The following is a 20196-nucleotide window of genomic DNA, read 5'->3' on the forward strand; positions in this document are numbered from 1 at the left end:
TATCTACAGAAATCGTACGATTTTCCTACCTTGACAAAAATTGTTGAATTGCATTCTTGCAATGCCTCCATTAAACTGATCACGTGGAGACACACCATTTCTACCATCTGAAACAAGAAACACCAAAATCAATTCCACTTCCAATAACACAGAAACCGTGCAAATAGCTGCAGCCACAGAGAGCCCCGCCCCGTGCCCGGGAGGTCGGTCTGCACGATGACCGCGGGGACCACACGGGGTGGTGCTTGTCCTCCTCCAAAGCTTCAACCAGAAACTGAATCTTTAAAGCTCCAGAGGTCTCCCAATCGCCAAGCCTTCCTCCCTCTCGGGGCTGCCCCGGAATTCGGGTGTTGATCTCGCTCATCTGCTCTGTGATTCACACCAGAGGATCAATGGCTTCTGCTTCCTTCATGTCCAACCACAGAACCCTAGGCTTCGGCCCTTTCCCCCACCTTCCACTCCGTCCTCTCTCCAGCGCCGGCATCTGTTTCCTTCTCTGTCTTTGAGCCTTTGTTCGCTATGGGAAAGGCAGTCATGCTTATGACAGGTCAAAAATACAGGAGCGATGGTATCCCTTGTGGAAAATTCCTAAGGCTGGACTTTAAACGCTCCAGGGGGTTTTACCAGACTGGCTTTTTTGCTTGGAAGAAATTTTCAGAATAAAATTAATTCAAATTCATTTATAACATTGTTACAAAATTCACTGTGACATTTGGATATCAAAAGAGCTTTGAAGGAGAGGTAGTAAAGGCATCAAAAAACAAATGACAATAGAAGGAAACTTTGAATCTCTGGTTTAAGTTAAAGGTCTCCATTTTATCCTCTGTAAAATAACAGAACAGAGGGTTTCATCCCCAAGTTCTGCAGTCCCAGGCACTATGACCCAATAAATGTAATTATCTCCACAGCAGTCACAGCTGTCTGTGCACCTCAAATTCCACATAAATGTCCTTTAAACTGAACGAAAACATCTCTCCCCATTCAGAATTGTCTAATAACACCTGCTTTTCTAAAGAAAAGAACGTGCTTCACTAAAGGAAACATATAATCTCCTTTCCAATTAGAACCAAAAGAAAGTATTTCTTAGACTAATTTCCATTCAAACTCCTTTCTGGGATGCCTTTTGTGGGTGGTGCGGTGCTGGGTTTCTGAGCCCGCTGGGTTCTTCCAGCCCTTGCACCTCACAGATATGAATTCAACCCAAACCCAAGACACCGGCAGCTTCCCCAGCCCAGAATCCTCTTCCAAAGCCATGAACTGGAATAAAGGACTCCCTTGTAAATGCCTTCTGTACAACCCTCTAACCTGGACCCCATGAGGACTAATCCACGCATGTTCAATGACGTGGGCTCATGCTAACCAGATCCCAGATGTTTTCCAGTAAGTTTGGAGCAGCCCCTCACTTGGAGAACCATCTACCCTAAAGCGGAGCAGGGTTTGAAGATTGGGGGGCTTAAGTCCCTGTGGATAAGCTCTGAGTGGAAGGAGCACGTGTGGTGACCTAATTTGCTACGGTTTTGTTTTTTAAAAAATATGAACCCCTCTCCTAGTTCTCTGAATGTCCAGCACCAAAACAGCTCTCAAAGGTAGAAGTTTCGTCTACACTTCCTTTGGCACTAGGCAGAGAAAACAAAACCTGGTTGTACCCAACGGCCTTGTTAATTTTGTTTTTTATCACAATTCTTATGCGAGTCGGACACCCAGTTTACAATGTGAAAACGCATCAATCCATTTCTATAATATTGCCACTGAGATCTTTAAGGCGGGCAGAGTGAGGACTGGGAGTGGTTTACACATTTCGAGATTCCGGCCACGAGGGAAACGGCTTTGTGAACTCACCACTTTGTTGTGGGCCATCAGCTGAAGGATGCTGGGGGTCACCCGACTCCAAAACTCCAGTGCTGTCAGGATCGCGGTGAAGCTGAATTCATTCTGATTTTGGACATTTGTAGCTACGGCACTTTGTTCGCAGTATACGGTCCAGAGCTGAGCAAAGATAAACGCGTGGAAGAGGGAGCACATGTGCAGCACGGAGGTCTGAGGAGGAAGGAGAGGAAGAGCTGTTACCTCCTCATGTGGGCGGGGCTGCTCCCGGGAGCCCTCCCGCTGTGGCTTTGGCCTTCCAAGGAGCACAGCCAAAGCACAGCCCATTCAAGTGATCAGGGGCTGGCGGCTTAGCTCCAGGTTACAAATTCATGATCCATTGCCTCAAAACAAGCTGTCCTTCACGCCTTCAGGGAAGACACCTGAGTTTACAGAATAAATCTACCCACCCCCTTGCCCTTTAATAAAACTGACATTCCCATCTTTAAACTACATTAGGAAGAATACTTGTTCTACCGTTTCAGGATGTTTCCTCATTTGCAACCCGGGGATAACAGTACCCTCCTCAAAGAGTTGTGGTTAGGCGTGCATGAGTCGATGTATATGAACACACTGCCCAGCACTTCATAATTATAGTCCTACTATTAGTAATAGTAATCATAGCAGCAGTATTCCTACTGGTGGTAAGCACTGATTGAGTGGGAACCCACAATGTCCCAGGCACTGTGCTAGACACTTTTCACAGATCACCTCCCTCATTCTCAAACCACCCGCTCATCGATTTGACAGAAGAAAAACCAGAGCTCAGAGAGGTTCGGTAACTTCTTCAAGGTCACAAAATTACAAAGTACCTAAGAATCAAACACAGATCTGGGTTGAAGTATCAGAAACTGGCTGCCTTGTTTCTCCTGTCAACATCCTCCCGGTCACTGGGACGGGTGCTCTGTTTTGTCACAGAGTCAGCTTGTCCTGGCCCAAACCCACCATGACCTCCCAGATTCCGTCTAAGCTCTGTGCTGGGGCCTTGGCTCCTCAGAGCTAATCAGTGCCAATGTGTCTCGTTTGCTTGGACTGGCTCAGGGCTGATGCCTGCCTTGCGTTTACTTTATTCCCTGCAGCACGTCCTTTGTCTCCACATTTACAAAGTTCCTCTGTGTAGGTGCCTCTGATGTGTACTTTAGTGAGTCCCCAACTGCCTTCTTATTTTCACTCTGTATCTCCCTACATCCCTAGAGATCTGAGTTGAAAAGCTCGTGCATGAAGAATTAGGTAGAGCATACATTTTCCTCCACTTCATATCTGGTTCTAAAAACTGATGACAGAATTGTTATTGTATTTCTAGCCTCTTATTCCGCTTCATTATTTTCAGACAGAAATGCCTGGGAAGCTGACTCTTGCTTGCCTCCATAATTTATCTTCATAAAAGTAAACCGAAAACAATTTAGGGGGAAGAAAAGATAGTCTGGGAATTTAAACAACTTAAAATAAGGCATTAGCACAAAGTCACTTTCCTAATATCCACAGGAGGGCCTGTGATAAGATGCATTTTCTTCTCAAAAAAACCCTAATTGGCTGATAAGGGTTTCCATTAGCAATTTCGATGCATATGGTCTTAATCTCGCAGGAATCACTTACCTTTGATTGCTCTGGAAATCCAATCAGGATGACAATAAGATGGTCCGCAATATGGGAACCTGCATCCAGAGGAATGGGCAGGCAGGCGGAGGAGGCGTTCGGACACACGGCATTGTGAGTGAGGGACCCCAGAAGCAGCCAGGACAGCAGACGAATGTGGGAGACACACTCGATGAATTCTTTCGGTCTGTTAGAGAAGAAGGAAGTGTTCAAGGTGATTTTATGTTCTCTGTTTCGCTGGCTGCTCAACAAATGCTTATGGAGGGAAGGGATTAAAAGTGTGGTCTCGTAGGCAGTTACATAAAACAAAACACCAAGGTGACAGAGCGCCAACAAAATGGTGTAACCGGGGGGTTTTTGTTTCCCACTTTAATCCTGGATCTAGGCTTCCTGAGCAAACAGCAGCCTTTGGTGACACAGGATTAAATACCAGTCTTCCACAAGCCTACTGCCTTTCTGACTAGCAGTGTCTCTTCTAAACTCTTTCCTTTCTTCTCATTAGAAAGTTTGACATCCCCACTAGAGGGGAGGGACTAGAGAAGAAGGTACAACACACAGCCCCTCATTTCCCCGCTCTCCAATTATTTTCTCCTGCCCTCCTCACCCCCCACTCCAAACCTTGCCTCCAGCCAGGAAGTTAACCAGCGAAAGTGGCAGGCTCAAGCCTGCTTGGAGTTCCCAAATAAACTACCCATGGGCACCTCTCTTCTTATCCTCCCTTAGAGGCAGGATCACGGTTCACACCCCCTTGCACTCTTATTTCATCTCTGCTGTAGATCTTGTGCTAGCTACGATCTAAGCTCATTGAACACAGAAGCTATGTGAGTGCTCAATAAATACCTACGGACTTACTGAATGAGCTGAAATGAAGAGTTAAAGTGACAAGGCGCCAAGTGTTCACCATCCCTCAGGGTGACTGAGGTTTTTGTGTGAAGGCAGTTCCTTTTGCTGGCACCATGTCATGAGGTACTCAAGCTCAAAAATGCTGCCAGGTTAGCCAGTAAGCATGCAGATGGGTCTCAATTCCCATCTTTCCAACCAAGCATATTCCACCCCGTGAACCTTCAGTGCATCACTTGCTCTCACTAAGCCCAAGGAAGGAACTCAGGGTGCTTCCTGCCTTATGTACCCTCGTCGCTGGAATAATTAGGGTCTTACCCTTGTTGCATTGCCGAAGGGGGGTGATAGAGCCAAGGCAGATAGCGAATCACAGCTTTGTTATCTCTGTGGTTGCCCCGGGAGATTTCCATGGCTGCGATCTGAGCCAGCCCCACTTTGAGATGTCCACCAAAGGTATCTTCATGCAGCGGCTGGGAACATGCCTTCATGTGGTTCTACAAAACCAAATGCTTTTTCGTGACTTTGGCAGAGTACCTGAGACATTCCAGGTCACTCATTAAAACGATCAGGTTGTCATTTCCACACCTTTTATCACCACTCCCAAGCATACAACCCACTGAAACGTCAATGGTTTCCCACTGTTCTTAGGATGAAGAAAAAAAAATTCCTCTGCATAACCTAAAATGCCTGGTATGACCTTGCTACTGCAGAGCTCTGCATCCTACCTCTTCATCTTTGCGGTCCCGCTACAGTGGTTCCCTCCCATTACTGGCCTTCATGCATGCTGTTCTTGCTGCCTAACATATTGTTCCAGTCTCTCTTCACCTAATAAACTATTCATTGTTTGGATTTTAGCTTACATGTCACTTCCTCCAGGAAGCCTTCCCTGACTTCCTCCCTGGCTAAGCCATCTCATCCTATTAGAAGCTCTTATGCCACTGTCTACCCCCTTCTTCATGCAATTGTGAAAGTCACAATTTTACTTTAGTTTGTATAAAATTTTCATTAAACTTGGCCTCCACTACCAGACTATAAATTAAATTAGGGCAGCTAATGTATTTGTTTTTGTTCATTGTTGCATCCTAAATGCTTAGAATAGTGCTAGGTACAGTATAGATGCTTATTACATATTTGTTGAATTAATTCAGAAAAAATATCTTTGCTCAGTGTGGCTTAGTGAGTGGAAAGAGGCCTGAACTGGAGTTGAGACCTACGTTCTAGACCCATTCATTCTGTCTTAGTCGCATGACCTTAGATAAGCCACTTGCCACTTGACCTTTCTCATCTGTTTGCTAATACAAAGGAAAATCAGAGAGTGGATTATGTCTGTAGTCCCCGACCTTTTGATCATCATGGATTTTCTTATTCTTTTTCTCTGTATTTTGAAAGTGGCTATATAAAATGAGCTAAAAATATTTAGGTAACAATTGTCCCCTCTGCTTTGTACATGGAAGCCATTTAAGTGTAGGCAACCCAATGTGGCAATCAGTAACGAGCGTGTGATCAAACGCTAGGGGAGCTTCCTTGGAAATGACTGGGTTTGGATAGGCTGAGAAATCATCACTTTAACCTTTTGCACTCGGATGTCAAGTGTGACTCGACACGGTTAGCATTAGAATAAAGGAATCGAGAAAAAAGCAAGCGAGTGCAAAGGGTTAAAGTCTGATTCTACTTTCCACTAGGATGTGCAGATCTATTGCTGTCCCAAGAAACACTTGGACCATCTGAGCAGAGTCTGGCCACTGCGTTGGGTGATAAAGGGGCCATATTTTTAGCTGACGAGCTTCTGGCATGACTAGATCCTGTTTATCAAAAAGGAATCATTTAGTGCCAGATTGCAATCTGGCTGCTCGCTGGGCCATGGTTAGAGTCTCTTCTGCCCTCTGTCCAGGGCCTGCTTCAAATCGCTCAGACCATCAATCTTTCAGTGGGCTCATGGCAGGGAAGTTGACTTGCATCAGCAATTCACTGCACCCTGCAAAACCAGCAAGAAGCTCAACAAATTCACTGGGAACTTGCCCATCTGCTAATTACAGTTTGTTCTATCCCTTGTCTTTAATTATTTTCTTGAAGAAGATAGGTTCAATGCAGATAAAAACCATAAATGGCTTACGTTTGCATAATGTGTTACAGTTCACAAGTCTCTTCACATGCATTATTTCACATTAAACCTTGTAACCATTAGCAAAGGTAGGTATCATTAGATTTGTTTTGCAAATGAGGAAACTGAGGCTCTAGGTAGTTAAATGAGGTGCAATTCGAATGGTTTGGGAGTCACTACAGTCTCAGGTCAGCCCCGACTCCACCACATAATAGTAGTGTGACCTGGGCAAATGACTGCAGCACTTCAGGCGTCGGTTTCTACATTTGTAAAATGGGGATAACACCTCCATGGGGGCATTGTGAGAACTGAATAAATGGCAAAAATAAAGCTATGCACATGGCCGATGCCACGTAAACATCCGTTCCTTTCTCCTTTCACTCTTTGCAGAGGCGGGACTCAGTTCTTCAGCCTCCCAGACATGGGGAGCATCCAGGTAACAGTGACTTCCCACCTGGTCTGCTTAAGTCTCTCAAACCGTGTTGTTAACCTAAGAGACGGGCACATGGAAGCGCTCTTACCTTCAGCTTGGTCAGCGTGTGCATGTCTGCCATGAAGTCCAGCACCTCGCTGATGGACTGCCGCACGCACTCCATGGCCGCCGTGCCACACTGAAACACAAGGACACCGCCGGGCGTGCGCTCAGAGTCACACCTTCCTTTCCGCCCTGGCTGCCATGACTGTCTCCCTCTGATTTCACGCTGTTTGCTAATGAGCTGTTTCATTTTCTAGGTTTCTGACTCACTCCAGTACTCTCAGCACAGTCTGTGATTGTCTGCCCGGAGTTGGGACCAACATTGATGAAAGGTTTGTGGTGGAGAGCAAAGAAGCAGCCTATGGGAGACAGGGCGACATGCCTTTGTCCACTGGGCGATCTCGCTGGTTTTTGGTGGACTGCCTTTCAAGCGGCTGGTATACGAAGATTTAGCCTATGTAAAGCCATTAGCATCAGTCTTCGGGACAGGAGTCATACTAAAACTACAGTAACACTTTATCCCTCTAGGGAGTCTTACCTACTCATGAAATATGTGACACCAAATTCCACCAGCAGAACCTTGACTTTCCCTATTAAAAACAAAAGTATATAGCCCAGCCGGCATGACTAAGTGGTTGAGCACCAATATGTGAACTACGAGGTCATAGTTTGATTGCTGGTCAGGGCACATGCCTGGGTTGTGGGCTCAGTCCCCAGTGGGGGGAGTATAGGAGGCAGCTGATCAATTATCCTTTCTCATCACTGATGTTTCTCTCTCTCTCCCTCTCCCTTCCTCTCTGAAATCAACACAAATTTTTTTTTAAATTAATTAATTAAATTTTTAAAAACACACAAAAGTATATAAACAAATATTGTTTGCTGGAAGAGCCAGACTGTTTATATTCAAGTCAAGTCATTTATAACTCAATTCATACATGGCAGGTACACTATTGAGTAGATAAATGTATTACTGTTGTATTCTTGCTAGGAATCTACACTAATAAAAGAGAAAGATGCAAATTTACCATACCTCCGTGACGCCCACCAGCCAATCAGGAATGAATATGCAAATTAGAAGGACAAAGATGGCAGCGACCCCGCCACCCAGCTGCTCCAGGCGCAGAGCGGCCAGGTGGGGAAGGACACCTGCTATGAGAGGGAGGGCGGTGGGGGGGGGGGCGCGAAGGGATCTACAGGAGCAGCACTCCGGCCGCAGCAAAGATGAAGATGGCAGACTCCAGCCGGAGTCAGCAGCAAAGATGAAGATGACAGACTCCAGCCAGAGTCTGCAGCGAAGACCGCAGACTCTGGCCGGACTCTGCAGCAAAGATGAAGACGGAAAACTCCAGCTGGAGTCTGCAGTGAAGATGAAGACAGGAGACTCTGGCCAGAGTGTGCAGCGAAGATGGCAGACTCCAGCTGGAGTCTGCAGCAAAGACGAAGATGGCAGACTCTGGCCAGAGTCTGCAGCAAAGGCGGAAGGCCTGGGTCCTGGGTGCTGGAGGAAAACCGGTGCTGGAAGCCAGGGGAAGGAAAGCCTATTGCACGAATCTTCGTGCAACAGGCCTCTAGTAAATAAATAAACAAAATGGTCGTCTTCCCCAGATGCCAGCAGCACGTTTGGGAGGTTTTAGGAAAAGAAAGCACACTTGTGCTTCAGGTTAGTAAATGGCATAAGCCTACTCTCTCAGGGCAAGGCAGTGAATTTAGGACTCTAAGTAGAGAAAAGGAAAATGAGCAGACAGGCCGCTACATCAAAGCTGCATGGGAGAACCCACAGGCTGGGTTTACTGTGGATCAAAAGCAGGCCGTCTTTGAAGCCATCTGAATGCTGTGCTAAGGCCTTTCTCAGCTTCCTTTAGGAAAATTGGGAACATTACATATTTAACTAGCTCACCCAGTCAGAAATCATTTTCCCATTTTCATGTACATCGGCACGGCCCTGAACTGTATCACCTCCTCTCTCCTCTGGGATGTTACGCCTGCCAGTCCCGCTGACAGGATAACAAACAGGAGAATAAGGTCACTGGCAGTTCCGCAGGAGAGGTCTCCAAGCATTTCGTATGTGCTAAGGTTTTCTTCTTTTCATTTAAATCAAGTGAAGGAATTATAAAAGGTTATTGTGCCCCTGCTTTTGGAATATTAATCCTTTAATGCAAGAAAGGATTTCCCCCCGATTTATTCCATTTTCTCTGACCTTTCACATGTCATGCAAACAGGAGCACACACACTGCATGTCTTGAAAGGGATTTGTTTTTTTCACAGGCAATATTTTGTTCCTTCTCAAGTAAGCAAATGTCACAGAAAATAATTACTAGGAGCGGTATTTTAATATTTGTCTTTTAAGTTTAAATTGAAGAAGAAAAAAAAGAAAGTGAGAGCAAAGACTTTACTATTACTCAGTTACGTTTACTCTAGAGACCAGCAACTACATCTAATAAAAGCTTTAAAATACACTCTATAGTCAGAATTATCTTAGTGAGCTATATACACTTATAAAACAAAGCATATAATTTTCACACATCCCTTTTATTTAAATCTGCAAAACATCAGTATAACCTTAGGTGTGTTATTTAAAAACACACACACACACAAAGAGTCACATTCCACTTGCTTTAGAAGGCCTATGTTTCTTTCAATAGGAAAACTAATGATAAAGGTGTTGAAAACATACTCTAACCCAAAAACATGAATTGAATCATATCCAATTCTTCCTTTAAACTTATGTCTGATTTTAAAGTTACATTGCTTAAATCAGGCGTCCTCAAACTACGGCCCGCGGGGCCACATGCAGGTGTTTTTGCCGTTTTGTTTTTTTACTTCAAAATAAGATATGTGCAGTGTGCATAGGAATTTGTTCATAGTTTTTTTTTTAAACTATAGTCTGGCCCTCCAACGGTCTGAGGGACAGTGAACTGGCCCCCTGTTTAAAAAGTTTGAGGACCCCTGGCTTAAATTGTAAAAGTAACATGTGCAATGTAGAAAAGTTGGAAAATACAAATTAGTAAAAAGAAAAAAAATCACCATAACCCTAATTCTTGTCCTTTGCCTGTGAGACAGCCACTGTGACTGAGTCCTTCCAAGCTCTTTCCAATGCATATGGCATACACACATACATACACTATTTATAAGGCTGAGGTTGTTTTCTAACTTGCTTTTGTATTAAATCTATCATAAGCATTTTCCAGTTGATTAAATATTCTTTGAAGACTTGACTTGGTAGCCACATAATAGTGTATCTTGTAGATACACCTTATTTTATTTAAACAAAACCCTAATGTTGGACATCCTATATAATAAAAGGCTAATATGCAAATCAACCAAACAGCAGAACGACTGATCTCTATGACATGCACTGACCACCAGGGGGCAGACGCTCAATGCAAGAGCTGCCCCCTGGTGGTGAGTGCACTCCCACAGGGGGAGCACCTCTCAGCCCGAAGCCAAGCTCATGACTGGCGAGCGCAGCGGCAGTGGCGGGAGCCTCTCCCACCTCCGCGGCAGCGCTAAGGATATCTCACTGCCAGGGAGCGGGCCTAAGCCAGCAGTCAGACATCCCCTAAAGGCTCCTGGACTGCGAGAGGGTGCAGGCCAGGCTGAGGGACTCCCCCACCCTGAGTGCACAAGTTTCGTGCACCAGGCCTCTAGTTAATTATATTGCCATATATTTGCTATTTTAAATGCTGCTTTAATAAATACACTTGTATAAATTCTTTATGTACACATATAAGTGTTTTCTAGAACATATTTACAGAAGTAAGCGGTCAAACTGTTCTTCAGCAAGCCATCTGAATACTTGGTTGTACCATTTTTCATGACCACCAGGAGCTTATAAGAATGAATGTTTCACTTCAGCATCAATACCTTTATTCATTAAGAAAAACCTGCTGATTTGCTAGCTGATTTTAATTTTTTTATTTTTAATATCCTAATATTTTGTATTAATTTACAGTTCACTGATGGCTAGTGAGGTAAAAGGTACATTTTAAATGACTTATTGGTCATTGGAAAGTGTTCTATATGTGGCTCCTACAACTATTTTTGTTTTTTTGTTGTTATTGAAATAGTTTGTCTTTTACTTGTGGATTCCAATAAACCTTTTAAATATTAAGGATATTATTTTTAAGCTATCACATAGGTAGCAAATACTGAGTTTTAAAGAACTAAACACTATGCAAACCAGTGGGTGTGCAACAGAGACTGGCTAGCTACTCACAGAACCATTTCTCTTCTGGCCCATGAAAACCTTCTGTGTGCCATATTCTCTTCTCTTTTCCCAACCATCACCTGATTGTAGAGGACTACACACAATGGAAGGAACCTGAACCCTACGTGTTCACATGGAAGTCCTCCTCCATCTACTAATCAAGATACCCACTTTAACTTCACACGAGCAAACAATAAACTTTGTGTGTTGAGTCACTGAGCATTGGCATTTTATCTCATAGCATTACCCTAATTACTATTAAGAACTCTTAAAAAAACATAGTCTAGTAATTATACTCCCAGGAATCTATTACAAAAATATAGTCTAAAATATGGACAAAGATTTAAGCACAAAGATGTTTATCACATATTAGCTACAATCGCAGAATATTGACAATAATTAAAATATCCAAAAATAATTAATGTTTGTTAATATTCGTTTTAATAGTTATTTTTTACTCAATACTTACTACATGTTGGCACCATGCCAATATGCTTCACATGCATCATTTTATTCAATCCTGATTCCTTGACATTGGGCCCTTTAATATCCCAATTTACAGATAATATAAATCAAAGAATCATAGGCTAACTGACTTGCCTCATCACATAGCTAGTAAATGGCAGACCTCATCCTCTGCTGTGACTCTAGTCCCTACACTCTTTATCATTATTCTATGGCACATTCGCATGAGGCAATACTCTGCAGCCATTAAACTTTGGGGAAAATGCTTATGCCATATGAACCAAAGTGTGTTTAAACACATACACAGAAAAAGAGAAAAATTCATTAAAATGTTAGCAGTAAAATTCTCTCTGTTGAATGATTATTTTTTCTGCTCTCAAAATTTCTATACATCAAAAAAATATAAACAGTAGTTTTAAAAAAATGATTAGTGTTACAGGTAAAACTGGTATATTTATACATGTAAATTAATAAAATATTTTTTGGAAAGCAATATGAGAATAGGTACCATTAATATATTCCTACTCTTTAATTAAGGAATGAATCCCAAGGATATAATTCAAAATAAAGGTGAAAATAATCTTTGTAGAAAAGTAGAAAGTATATAATATTTCCAACAGTATGGGAATAAGCTAATTAGGATACTGAATAGATCAAAACATGGAAAAATATTATAAAACATCAGAGTTTCTCATTTTAAGGCAGAGGAATTATAGGTGATCCTTTTTCTTTATTAAAATTTTTTCTATTAAAAATTTAAATAATTGTTTTCAATAAACAATATCACTAAAGTTTCTGAGTTTGTTCTAGTAAACTTGCTGGCTTCTCATCTTCAATGCTGTCAATGATAATCTTAACATATTTTACCAAATCATTCACTAGCTGATAATAATGGAAATGTTTTAATTTCAAAGAAAATATTATAAAGGAAAACAAGGTATTACAATGCTTATTTCTTTCTAGAAGTAGTTAAATCAAATTACTTAGTGGGAACCAGTATAGGAAAATTGGTTCTGGAAAAATGGAACTTTAATCAAATCTATTCTTTTTTTTCTTTTTTAATCCTCACCTGAGGATATATTTTTATTGATCTTTTAGAGAGAAAGGAAGAGGGAGAAAGAGAAAGAGAGAGAAACATCGATATGAGAGAGAAGCATCAATTGGTTTCCTCCCATATGCACCCTGACCGGGAATCAAACCCACAACCTAGGTATGTGCCCTGACCAAAAATCAAACCCGCAACATTTTGGGCAACACTCCAACCAACTGAGCCACACTAATGCCAAATCTATTCTTTATGTCTAGTAATTCCTTTCCTCTCCTTAACTAGCTGCTTTAATTTTACTCATGTTTCCTGGAATTAAACGTTTCCAAGGGCTGAGATTAAATTTTCACTAGTGCTCTTTTTAAAAAGATGCTAATATGTTTTCAATTTTACGGTGTTTGTTCTATCAAAGTGTACCAGGACACAGGCCAAAAAGATCTCTTTGCTAAATGAGGAAATGAGAAAACATAAAGCGTAGACAATTAATTCAGTGGGGACTTACTCCAGGTACAGAGGCGATCATCTGCTTGCTCAGGATTGTCGACTCAGCTAGTTTGGTTCCAGCATCTGCACAAATAAACTAATAAGAAATTGAAAGGATAATTACTTTTAAGGGCATTTGGACAGTAATAAGTAGTTTATCATTTTATTAACTTGGCTTAAATTCATTAGTGTTTACTCTCGTGACAATCTGCCCTGGATTTATGGTACTTGCTAATCATGACAGCTGATTCCTATGAGAAATTCAGAATCATCGTATTGAGATGAACACACTGATTCTTACTTTACCCAGCCAGCTCAGTGGCACTGGAAACGTGCATTTGGTCAAGGAAGAAAGCACTGTCAGGTCAATTCCAACATGACTCTATTTCTTCTTCAGCACTCTTGACAGTTACTGAATTTTCATAGGCTTTTCCAGACTTCTAACATTATATCGTACATTGAGAATGAAAACAGAAAAACAATGAACCTCAGAGTGAGGATTCTAGCTGTTTCTTCCCCTCCAAGTGCCCTGCGTATCTGGTCTTTCTTACCCCACTTCGTTCACGCCTCTCTGTTCTGATAATGGCCCCCACTCCTGCTGTGTCCCACGGGACTTTTCACGTGCTTCCATTGTAGTAGTCATGACATGAGATTGCACTGACCTATGGGTCTATTTCTTCACCTGCCGGGAGCTCTTCGAGAGCACAGCCTCGATGCACCTCGTCCCAGCACTAGACTCGCACCTCACATCTCAGAAGGGCTCAGCAAAAGTTTGTGAAATGAAGTGATTCATCAATTATGTACAACTGAGATCATGATGAGGATGGATATGCCAGATTACAATTTAATTTCCTTCTTTTACAGATATTAGGTGTACTGGTTAATAATAGCAGATTTTGTAATAAAAGAAAACACGATAATTTCAAGAGAAACATAAAAAGTGCTTTATTAAAAGTAATGTCCATCGCTAGCTACACATTTCCCCCATCTTCCAGGTAATTTGTGGATACCATCCCAATAGAACTTTTCTTGTTTTGAGGCAAACCATTCAGAGACTCAATTTTCCACTTCTTCGTACGTTTTGAAATGCTGCTCAGAAAATGCGTAATCTGAAGGAGTAGGTTCTAGTGAATATGGTGGGTGGGTTAATACTTCCCAGGCAAGATCTGTTAACGGGTCTTTAACTGGTTTTGAAGTGTGTGAAAATTACTTTGCCGTGTCTTCTGGCACATTCTGGTTGTTTCATGATCACAGCGTGGTTCAAACTGATTATTTGTTGTCAGTAGCGATCAGTATTAATGGTTTCACCTGGTTTTAGAAACTCATAGTACACCACACCTTCCTGATCCCACCAAACACAGAGCATTGTCTTCTTTCTGAAGCTATTTGGCCTTGCAGTCCATGTTGACGGTTGACCTGGATCAACCCATGATTTTGTGCATTTGGGATTCTCAAAATAAATCCACTTTTCATTGCCAGTCACAATTTGATGCAAAAAAGACTTTCTTCCATGCTGTTGAAACAACATTTTACTGATGACTTTTTGGTTTTCCATTTGTCTTTCATTCAGTTGATGTGACACCCATTTTCCTTCCTTTAAAATCTTTCCCATTGCTTGTAAATGATCAGAAAGTGTTTGCTGAGCAATGTTTAATCTTCCTGCAAGTTGTTTTTGAGTTTGACACGCATCTTCATCCAATAATGCTTGTAATTGTTGGCCTTCAAACTTTTACGGTTGACCTGGACGTTCTTTGTCTTTCACATTGAAATCATCATTTTTAAAGTGTTTAAACCAGCCTTCACAAGTATCTTGAGATGGAGCATGTTCACCATAAGCTTCCCAAAGTATACGATAACTTTTTCTTCAAAATAATAAATTAAAACTTCCCGCAAATGCTCTTTTTTTTGGCACAAAATTCGACATTTTTAAGCGTAAAAATATCTATGATGTTAACACCTTCAGCAAATTTGACATATGAAGTTTTGAAGCTTGCTGTCAATACAACAAAATACATATCAAATCGCATATGTATCAACATATGTGTAATGCCATCTATTGAAAAATATCCACATTATTAACTGGTACACCTAGTATCTACAGGTATTTCCCACTTAATGCAACACCCAACTATATACACTAATAAAAGAGTAAGATGCAAATTGACCATACCTTTGCAACACCCACCAGCCAATCAGGAGTGAGTATGCAAATTTACCCAACAAAGATGGCAGGTTAATTTGCATACACAGGCGCAAGTGTTCTGCACTGCCCCAGCTGCTCCAGGCCTCTGGGCAGCATGGGAAGGCAGAAAGGCGGCTCCTGGCTAGAGCAAAAAGGTGGCTCCGGCCAGAGTGAGGGCAGTGCCGGCAGCCAGGGGAAGGAAGGCCATTCTTGCATGAATCTTTGTGCATCGGGCCTCTAGTTTATTAATGGTTTTAGGGGGAAGGTTAAATATGAAGCCCATTGAGTTTGCTATGAGCTTTTATTTCCTGGTCAGTTTCTTTCTCCTGGTCTCTGCCCAGTGGCCCCAACCATTGTGGGACCCAAAGCTGCTGTTATGCAGAGTCCAGAGGCTCGGACAGAAGCTTTGGCAATGACAGCGCCTCCTAATTCATTTCACTCTCACACTGAAAGAGCACAGAAGAGTTAGGTGGGTCAAGGCAACGAGATGAGCTCAGCTGGGCAGGCTCAGACCTTGTCAAATTGGGGAGAGGTAATATGGGACAGGGTGGTAGAGAAAATCCCAAGGAGGCCGGGTGAGGAACAGGAGCCAGCACATGCACACTAACCAGGGGTCATGATCAAAGCATTATAACAGGCGGCAGGTTTGGGCTAACAAGGAGGAGCTATAAACCAAAGGCCTTCTGAGGTCAAGAAGCCCTTAGACTTCTTGGCCAAGGCCACCAACTAGTCTTCATGTGTTCCTTCATGAAAGGTGCTTCTGTGCAGGTGACTGAGCAGGGAAGGAGGAGACAGCAGGTAGAGCTGCCTCTGAAAGCCACATGGCAGGCGAGGACACACATTTCCACACTCACATTCTGTCATTTCTTCTTGTCTCAAATACAGTTACAGAAAACTGAAGAATCGCCTTGGCCAGTAACTCCGAATCTGGCAAAGAAAGTGCCAGCTAGTAACACCCAGGGAAAACCTAAAATTTTCCATTATTTTATTCAGGAATTGCTTATGTCTGCTCTTCTAACTTGGGCTTATTTCTAATAAAAGGAAAAGTACATAAATCAGGATTTTTTTTTTTTTTAAGTAAAGCCTGTACCTTTGGCCAAAACATGTAAGAAAAAAATCTGACAGAAGTATAGGGTGAGAAGAAGGAGCTCCCAAAATCCTGACAGCTAGTTTTCCGCATAAAATGTATTTACAAAAGCTCTCTGAGTCTGCAATCTAAGACAAACTACTTAGAAATAAGTTCCCAAACCTCTGCCAGGACACCAACATTTGAACTAATTTCTTTAAAACAGAAACAAGAGACTGCACAGAGAATGGAGGGTAAAGGCAAGACAGAACTGTGAGGAAAGGGAGCCCAGGACGAGGGAGTGTCCCTGGGGGCGTCTAGAGCCCTCGGCCCCTAAAGCATGCTTTCCGGCCTGGCTGTGCCCTCGAGGGCGAGACAAGATTTGTGAAGAAGCAAAACCTCAACCTTCTCGATCTCCAGCAGCAGAAGCCGAAGGAGTGGCACAATGGAAGTAGGCTGTCAGCCATGTAGGCTCAAGGTATGAGGCCAAATTCGAAGGTCTGATCTGTGATCTCTTAGAAGTCAAAATTAATTAAAAATCACTCTAAAAGTTATGGAGGTCTGCGGAGAGTCTGGTATATGAAAGGGTATAAAAGTGCATAAGCCTGAAACCATCTGCTATGTATTTTTTATCCATGCATTTTAATCCAGTGCATTTTAACATGGTATGTACGACTAAGTAAAATTTTCTCTCTTCATTTCATATAGCTGCCAACCAGGAACTGAAAAACGCCATTATAATTTTATAGAATTGCTCAAAATATAAAGATGTAACTGAAGTCAGGGAGGGAAGGATGACTACCATACAAGGAAGAATTTTATACTTTCAGGTAGAAATAGGCACGCCTGCACCAATACAAAAGAACACAGAAGAAACGCAGTATCCATTATGTGTCATTACTAAATTCATTATCAAAATGAGACTCAAAATAGTATCTCCACCTCTCATCCCAAAGAGGGATCAGAGTGTTAGTAACTCAACTAACATTAATAACCCCCCATGCATACACCTGTGATTTAAAAACAGCAGCATGCCCCTGCCACTTCTTTGTCCTCCAGCCCACAACTAACCTATCTTTGAAAGAAAACCTTTCACCCACACGATTTCTCACACACGAACATGCAGGTATATCCCACACAGTGGGTGTGTTATATGCAAATTAGAAGAATGTCTATTCTTGACATATAATGGGAGCTGAGGACGTTCTTCTGGATTTGAGCTTCTGTAGCCTTATGGTGGCTGTTAGTGGGCTATCCCTCTATTATGAAAACTCTGCTTTAATCCATCTTGAGGACACTTACAATTGCATCTGACACAAAGGAGCTACAGCAGACCAGTAGAAAAGAAAACATTGCAGGTGAGAGCAAAACTGTCAACAAATCTGAGCTAAAACAGTAAGACAAAGCCTTGGTCCACAGAGCAGAACAATCACACCCTGATGGTTGACATTTTAGATACTGAAGAATACATACAATTTTTTCTATTTTGCAAATTATTTCCTGTTTTCATGCCTCTTTTTCTTAAAAAAAAAAAATCCACTTGCACATCCAAGGTCGCCTGACTTTATATGTAAGTAAAAACGAGTAATAGGAGTCATGGCTGGACAACCACTATAGCGGGCTGGGAAGTTTCCAGGAACCCGGCCTCCAGGAAGAAATTCCAGGAATTAACAAACAGATTGGTCACTGTCTTGAAATGTTTAGAACTTGGGTTGCCCCACATTCCTTGGGCAAGTGTTTCATTGTTCTTTATGGGGATGCTTACCAAGAGAGTATTGAGTATTTGGTAATCAACAAAGGCACAGTCTATCTATGAGAGACTAGAAACAGCTCCATCTCTAGCAACTCATCCATCTTCTAAGTTATTAATTCAAGAGGGAGAGGAAACACTAGTGTTTTCCTGGTGGCTGAAAGAATGAAGGGTAAATCCAAGGTCTGAGGAACTGACTTCTCACTAATGGGGCCAATGTCATGTATGACAGCTCCCCAGGGGCGGGGGGGTTTCCTTTCAAATGTTGCTTTATTTTCTGTTTCCAAGTTGCATTTTCAGTTAAACAAAGCCACCCCACTGCTTCAGATGGGGGTCCCTGATATCTTTAGAGGAAGTCACTGTCTGCCTCAGACACATTACGTGTCCACGTTGGGAGCTGGTCCTCCGGGAGCCAGGGCCTGCCGTGCCCCATCAGGAAAGGGAAGAGCTTTCTCTGACTCCAGGCTAGATTCTCTGGCCTAAGGGAAGCCACCAGAGAGCAGGTGATCCCCTGTGCGATCCTCCCGGGGACACTTGGAGGACCCAGGCAGTCAAGGGCAAGAGAAAAAAGAACAGGAAAGCTCTATAGGAAGATGTGCTATTCATGAAGAGAGACAAGTTGCTTCTTCATCCCACAAGTGGCCCCACAGAAGACTTCTCTCCACCACTTAGCCAGGAACCACAGGGCAGATACGGGAACTTTTAAGTATGCCTCCCTTTTATTTCTCTCAGTAATGAAAATTATTTATTCTAAAGCTTATAGAACAAAGATACATTACTTCAAAATGGCACAATGCTTAACATACTTGTTGGAGGTGGAAATATTCATAAAGTTGTTCTTCATGGGCACAATCTCAAAATGTCTCCAAAATACCTCTCCAACCTAAATAATTTTACAACTAGATTTATGAAGTTGAATGATTCAATGACAAATACACATTTGTTTTAAAAAGATGAAAATGGAATTCATTGACATGGAATATGAGAGTCCAAAAAAACACATTCAGTCAGAAGAACCTACATTTTTGCCCTCTTCCTTCCTAAAACTAATTTGTTTTTGTTATTTATTCACCTCGCTATGATGTAATAATCACTGTTTTCATGGTTCCCTTGAGCGCTGGGCAATTGAACCTGTCAGTGTTCTGCTGTCTCGTGACAAGTGCTTATTATGGTTGACTAATGTACTTCACAGTAGACTGGCCACCCGCTGCACTCACGGCATCGGGGCTGGACCCCGAGAAGATCAAGCCTCGTAGATTGGCTCTGCTAGAAACTGGGGCCAATTAAGAGACTGCTCCCCGATGCCCACAGGAAAGCACCTTCAGGGCCTGAAACCTAGGCTGTTTGGAGGTGGCAGGTCACCAACCAAAACACTATCAGAAGCAAGTGACTTCTAGACCCTGAACCTGTGAGCCTTAAATCTCTCGTGGCTAGTTCACGAAGCCCAGTTCACCTGCCCTCTCCTCCAAATCAGTGTTGATCCCATTAATCTTCACGGTCACTTGTGTCAGAGTTGCTTGTGCTCAAAAGCGGTGTAGCTGCTGATGTGTGAGCAGGAGGGGCTGGCCTATGGCAACCCACTGGGAGAGTCAACACCTGCCCGACCTCAGGAACACGATATTGCCAGGCTGTGATTTTTGCTTCCACCCCCCTCTTAGGCTGCCTAGCATCGTGGTTCAATGGGAGCCACTTCATTCTGACTACATCATGCCTGGCACCCACTGCTGTCATCTTCCAGCAATCACTGCCCTCACAGAGTTTCAATGTGCCCCCAGAAGCTCTTCAAAGACAGCTGAGGACCATTCTTCATTTGAAGGTATACCAACTCTTTATGAAATCTCAAGGCTTTGAGAGAAACTCAATTCTGGTCCTAAGGACGAGTATTATATAGTAGTGAGGGAAGGGGACCCAGTGGTGGATATTAAATGGCAAATGACAGGTATCCTTCCTCCTCTTTTTCCAGGTAAATGCCTCAACTTCTGTGCTCACACACACACAGCATTTCCATACTCAGTATACACCCATTACACTATGGTGGAGATTTTTTACTTGTCAACTTCACCTACCAGATAATAAATCTTGGAAGGAAGGGGCCATGGCTTATTCATATCTGTTTCCCCAGC

At 42.6% G+C, this 20196-nt stretch overlaps 1 protein-coding gene across 4 annotated transcripts in view; it reads right to left on the bottom strand.

Annotated features, from left to right (window-relative positions):
• The window catches only part of UNC79 (unc-79 homolog, NALCN channel complex subunit), a gene marked incomplete at both ends in the record, with an annotated part of 163937 nt that overhangs the window by 10749 nt on the left and 132992 nt on the right, over window positions 1–20196 (bottom strand). For all 4 annotated transcript variants that reach the window (XM_079768872.1, XM_079768871.1, XM_079768869.1 and 1 more), the window contains 6 exons: window positions 30–107; window positions 1840–2037; window positions 3460–3646; window positions 4618–4793; window positions 6922–7011; window positions 13095–13172. In XM_079768872.1, the coding sequence (XP_079624998.1) occupies window positions 30–107; window positions 1840–2037; window positions 3460–3646; window positions 4618–4793; window positions 6922–7011; window positions 13095–13172 (807 nt within the window). The remainder of the gene's footprint in view (window positions 1–29; window positions 108–1839; window positions 2038–3459; window positions 3647–4617; window positions 4794–6921; window positions 7012–13094; window positions 13173–20196) is intronic.

The sequence above is a fragment of the Cnephaeus nilssonii genome (genome assembly GCF_951640355.1).
Source record: "Cnephaeus nilssonii genome assembly, chromosome: 4".
NCBI classification, from domain to species: Eukaryota; Metazoa; Chordata; class Mammalia; order Chiroptera; family Vespertilionidae; genus Cnephaeus; species Cnephaeus nilssonii.